The sequence below is a fragment of the Octopus bimaculoides genome, chromosome 18, assembly GCF_001194135.2.
Source record: "Octopus bimaculoides isolate UCB-OBI-ISO-001 chromosome 18, ASM119413v2, whole genome shotgun sequence".
Classification (NCBI taxonomy): domain Eukaryota; kingdom Metazoa; phylum Mollusca; class Cephalopoda; order Octopoda; family Octopodidae; genus Octopus; species Octopus bimaculoides.
In genome coordinates, this window is record NC_068998.1 from 51,112,978 (window position 1) to 51,116,718 (window position 3,741).

Here is a 3,741-nt window from a genome sequence, read left to right on the forward strand (position 1 = left end):
TATATATATATATATATATATATATATATAGTGACAATTTACAAAAAAAAAAACATAGATGAAGACGGGTGTGTAAACAACAAACAGATGTATTAGTTTAACGTTCGGGAAGTGAGAAAGTCTTTTACGTTTCGAGCCTATATATTGTTTTGCACCAGGAATATAGAAGCCTGCTTAAGTTGGATAGTGAACAAATATGATATATTTGTGGAAATAGATAGCTTAATGATATTGGAGAAATAATATCCTATTGATGTATTAGTTTAGAATTATATTACGAAAGTCTTACTGACAACTGTCATTGTGCACGTTCTGTTAATGTTTTAAGTTGAAACAATTGTGTAAGTTAGGAACTAATATAAAATGTAAATGTATTGTATGTTGATAAATATTCTTACATCAATATATTCTTTTCATTTAATATTCAATTGGACCATCACAGAAATATTCATAAAATAAGTATTAATAATATGCTGTTTGAAGTCGTAAATTAGCCATGATTCATCCTCGGTGACGTTGCCTATCCTCGTCTTTGTGGAATAGATAAAAAAGAATTTGTTTAATTAGTTTTTAGTTGATATTCTAAAAATTAATTGGACATGTTGAGAAGTTTAGCTACAAATAAATGCACAAGAACATTCTGAAGATTGTTCGAGATTATTTGAACATTCTGAGTTTGCATTCCTGCAAAATTGTTATATTCGTTGATAATGGTAATTCTCGATTTAAATCACTTCAGTACTTAGTATTTACCTTGTTAATCCATAAATATATCATTTCGGAATACATACTTGCAATAAATCCTTACATCTAAATACACTAAAACAGATTCTGTATACATCATCGCCCATTTAAATATTGCTTGTGGAATGAATAGGAAAAAATCTCGTTAGGGCTATCCGAATTTATATAAAAATAACATTTAGAATTTAGTTCACTGATTCACGATTTAAAAAATATGAAGAAATAAGAAGTATCTTACTAGTACAAATATCAAAAGCCAAGTATTCGTACACAAGCCCCTTATAACACCATTGTGGGCCTTTTCTTCTGGCACATTCTTTATACATTCGTAATCGTCTGGAGGACAAACATACATTGTACTTTGTAAATATGCTGAACATAAATGGTTATATTTTTTCTACTTTTGTGTTAAGAAGAAATTATAAGGAAGTTAATAAAATATGTAACATTTCAAAATGTATGATATTATTTATTTTATTTTTTTAATGCTAATCTTTAGATGGTTTTATTTGTTTTTCTTGACGAATGTCTCATCAATTATTCGAGTGTTTTAATTCGTCTAAGAAATATTAGTCTTTCACTCTTAAGGATCCAACTGTTTAAGAAATAAATTAATATCTTCATTATTTTCAACAAGATGTATTACAATAATAACATTGAAAATAAAACAATATCTACCGACAGAAACGTTGATTGTCATTATCAAACTTCAATCGGGGATACTTTATCCAGGCCTCTGGACAATATTCTTCACTCAGACAATACTTCATTCCAGTAAGCTCTGCAAGTTTAAAATGTACGTTTAATATTTATACAAGGTAGAATTTATTTTGCAAAATACACTATAAATTAAAATACACTATAAATTAAAACCTGTAATCGTGTTTTAAAATCGCAACATCTTTCGGAAACTCTCAAATATGATTGTTTGTTGCCAGAGAATTTACTTTCCCACACTTTATGATTTTGTGTGTGTATAGGACGTTTTCTGCGAAAATTGTTTCTGTTAAGACAAATACACCAACCAGCTTAACAAAAGGTTGTATGGTTGGTATAAATCTCCACCAGGCAATCATAAGATGACATACGAAGTCGAAGTCTATCACCAGACGATTGTTTGTATTTCAAAGTTAATGTGGCATGTTTTCATTGGGTGATATACAAGAAATGACAGAAATAATATATATATAGTATTCGATAAACAACAACACACTTTCAAACAGGTAGTGAAGATCGTTATTATTTACTTACTCTTTGAGTTTACGCCCCAGAGTGTCTGCAGCCCAACGACTGAAAGAGAACAATGGAAGAAATGAATGAAAAAATGAATGACCTTAATAACGTATCTTGCTGGCACTCCATTGGTGACGACGGCGAGGTTTCTAGTTGATCTGAACAGTGGTTGAGCACTCTACAGAAATGCGTATCCATAACGGAGTTCTCAAGGTGGTTCAACATGAAACTCAATGTGAGTAGGTTGGCTCTTTGAATAACAAGTACCACTCATTTATGCCAGATGAGTGGATTGGAGTACGTGAAATAGTGTGTTGTTCAAGGATATAACGCACCGGCAAGAATCGAAATCACTACCTTTTGATCAGGAACTGAGTACCGTAACAACTAAGCCAAGCGCCTTCGCATCGTACACTAACACTACAACAACAAAATATAAGATAGAGAAGAAACGAAAACAACTTAAACGGCAGCAATATTTCTATTGTGAGCAACACTATCAACAACAACAACGACAATGACAACATTAGCAGCAGCAGCAGCAGCAATAACAACAATACATTCACAGCCGTTGCTGCGGATGCCTCAGCGCTATTTAGAATGGACATACTGCAGAAAGACATACGTCTAGCCCAAGCAGTGAAATTGATAAGTCTGGAAAAAGCGCGAGCGGGCATTGATATTTCACTCGATTTGTTCGACTAAAGGCGCGGTGCTCCAGCGTGGCCCCTGTCAAATGACTAAATCACGTAAAAGAAATACAAGAAAATACGTTTATCATCTAATTATAATTAGGATTTATGGACATGCAAAAGTAATTCTTTCTTGTAGTAGTGGAAGACCGAAGTTGACATAAGTGTTGAAACCGAGTCATTCCTAAATAAAATTCGTGCTCCGATACATAAGAAACTGTGTAGAATAATTTCGCTGATATTGCGTAATGTCGTCCCGCTTCTAAGAACTTGGTGAATGTTTCTGAAACAAAACTAGATTAAATCAGAAACTTTTAGAGCCAGACGGAATTCTGGAATATTTTTGTTTCTAAATCTATGGTTATATAAGTTTGGAATATTTGTGCTTATCTACACACACACGGAGACGCATACACAAACACACACATACACACACTCAAGGTGAGTGAGAAACTACTGCGATCTTTTTCTGAGTAACTCATGTTCGTACAGTTATATATCTACACAAAATGAAGAAAGACCAAGATATATATATATATATATATATATATATATATATATACATAGAAAGAGAGAGAAAGAGAGAGAGAGAGAGAGAGAGAGAGAGAGAGAGAGAGAGAGAGAGAGAGAGAGAGAGAGAGAGAGAGAGTAAGAAAGATAGAAAGAAAAAAGAAAGAGAGAACGTGTGTGTGTGTTAGATTAACTGGTATCCTCTGAATATTATGAAGATGAAGAGCGTTTACGTTTAAGTACTTACCAACAATGACAAGACAAATATGTAGAAAAAAATTCATGGTGGATTTTCCTGTTAAGTCAACGACAACCAACAGCTCAATCGTTTTAAAAACTCCGTGTGATATACATTAAGCTATGATGTAACAGATGTTTATTCTCATTCCAGCAATATTTTTATTTGCTATATATCTTGTTATATGATTTTATTGTGACATATTTAATGGCTTGAATGACAATGCACATGGTGTTAGTGTTATATCTAAAATGCAGAAGTATTATGGGTGATGAGGGGTAAATGGTTTGGATTTGGATATGTAATTGCATATATATATATATA

The 3,741-nt window shown here is 32.5% G+C and overlaps 1 protein-coding gene and 1 long non-coding RNA gene across 2 annotated transcripts in view; one reads left to right on the forward strand and one right to left on the reverse strand.

Moving 5' to 3' along the window:
• The window catches only part of LOC128249871 (uncharacterized), a 4,463-nt gene extending 919 nt beyond the window's left edge, over window positions 1-3,544 (reverse strand). The window contains exons 1-5 of the mRNA XM_052974414.1: window positions 3,427-3,544; window positions 1,996-2,034; window positions 1,423-1,525; window positions 983-1,080; window positions 399-530 (exon numbers count right to left, since the gene is read on the reverse strand). Of these exons, the coding sequence (XP_052830374.1) occupies window positions 502-530; window positions 983-1,080; window positions 1,423-1,525; window positions 1,996-2,034; window positions 3,427-3,463 (306 nt within the window). The 5' untranslated portion in view covers window positions 3,464-3,544 and the 3' untranslated portion in view covers window positions 399-501. The remainder of the gene's footprint in view (window positions 1-398; window positions 531-982; window positions 1,081-1,422; window positions 1,526-1,995; window positions 2,035-3,426) is intronic.
• The window catches only part of LOC128249873 (uncharacterized), an 87,572-nt gene that overhangs the window by 1,559 nt on the left and 82,272 nt on the right, over window positions 1-3,741 (forward strand). The gene's annotated exons all lie outside the window — the stretch shown is intronic.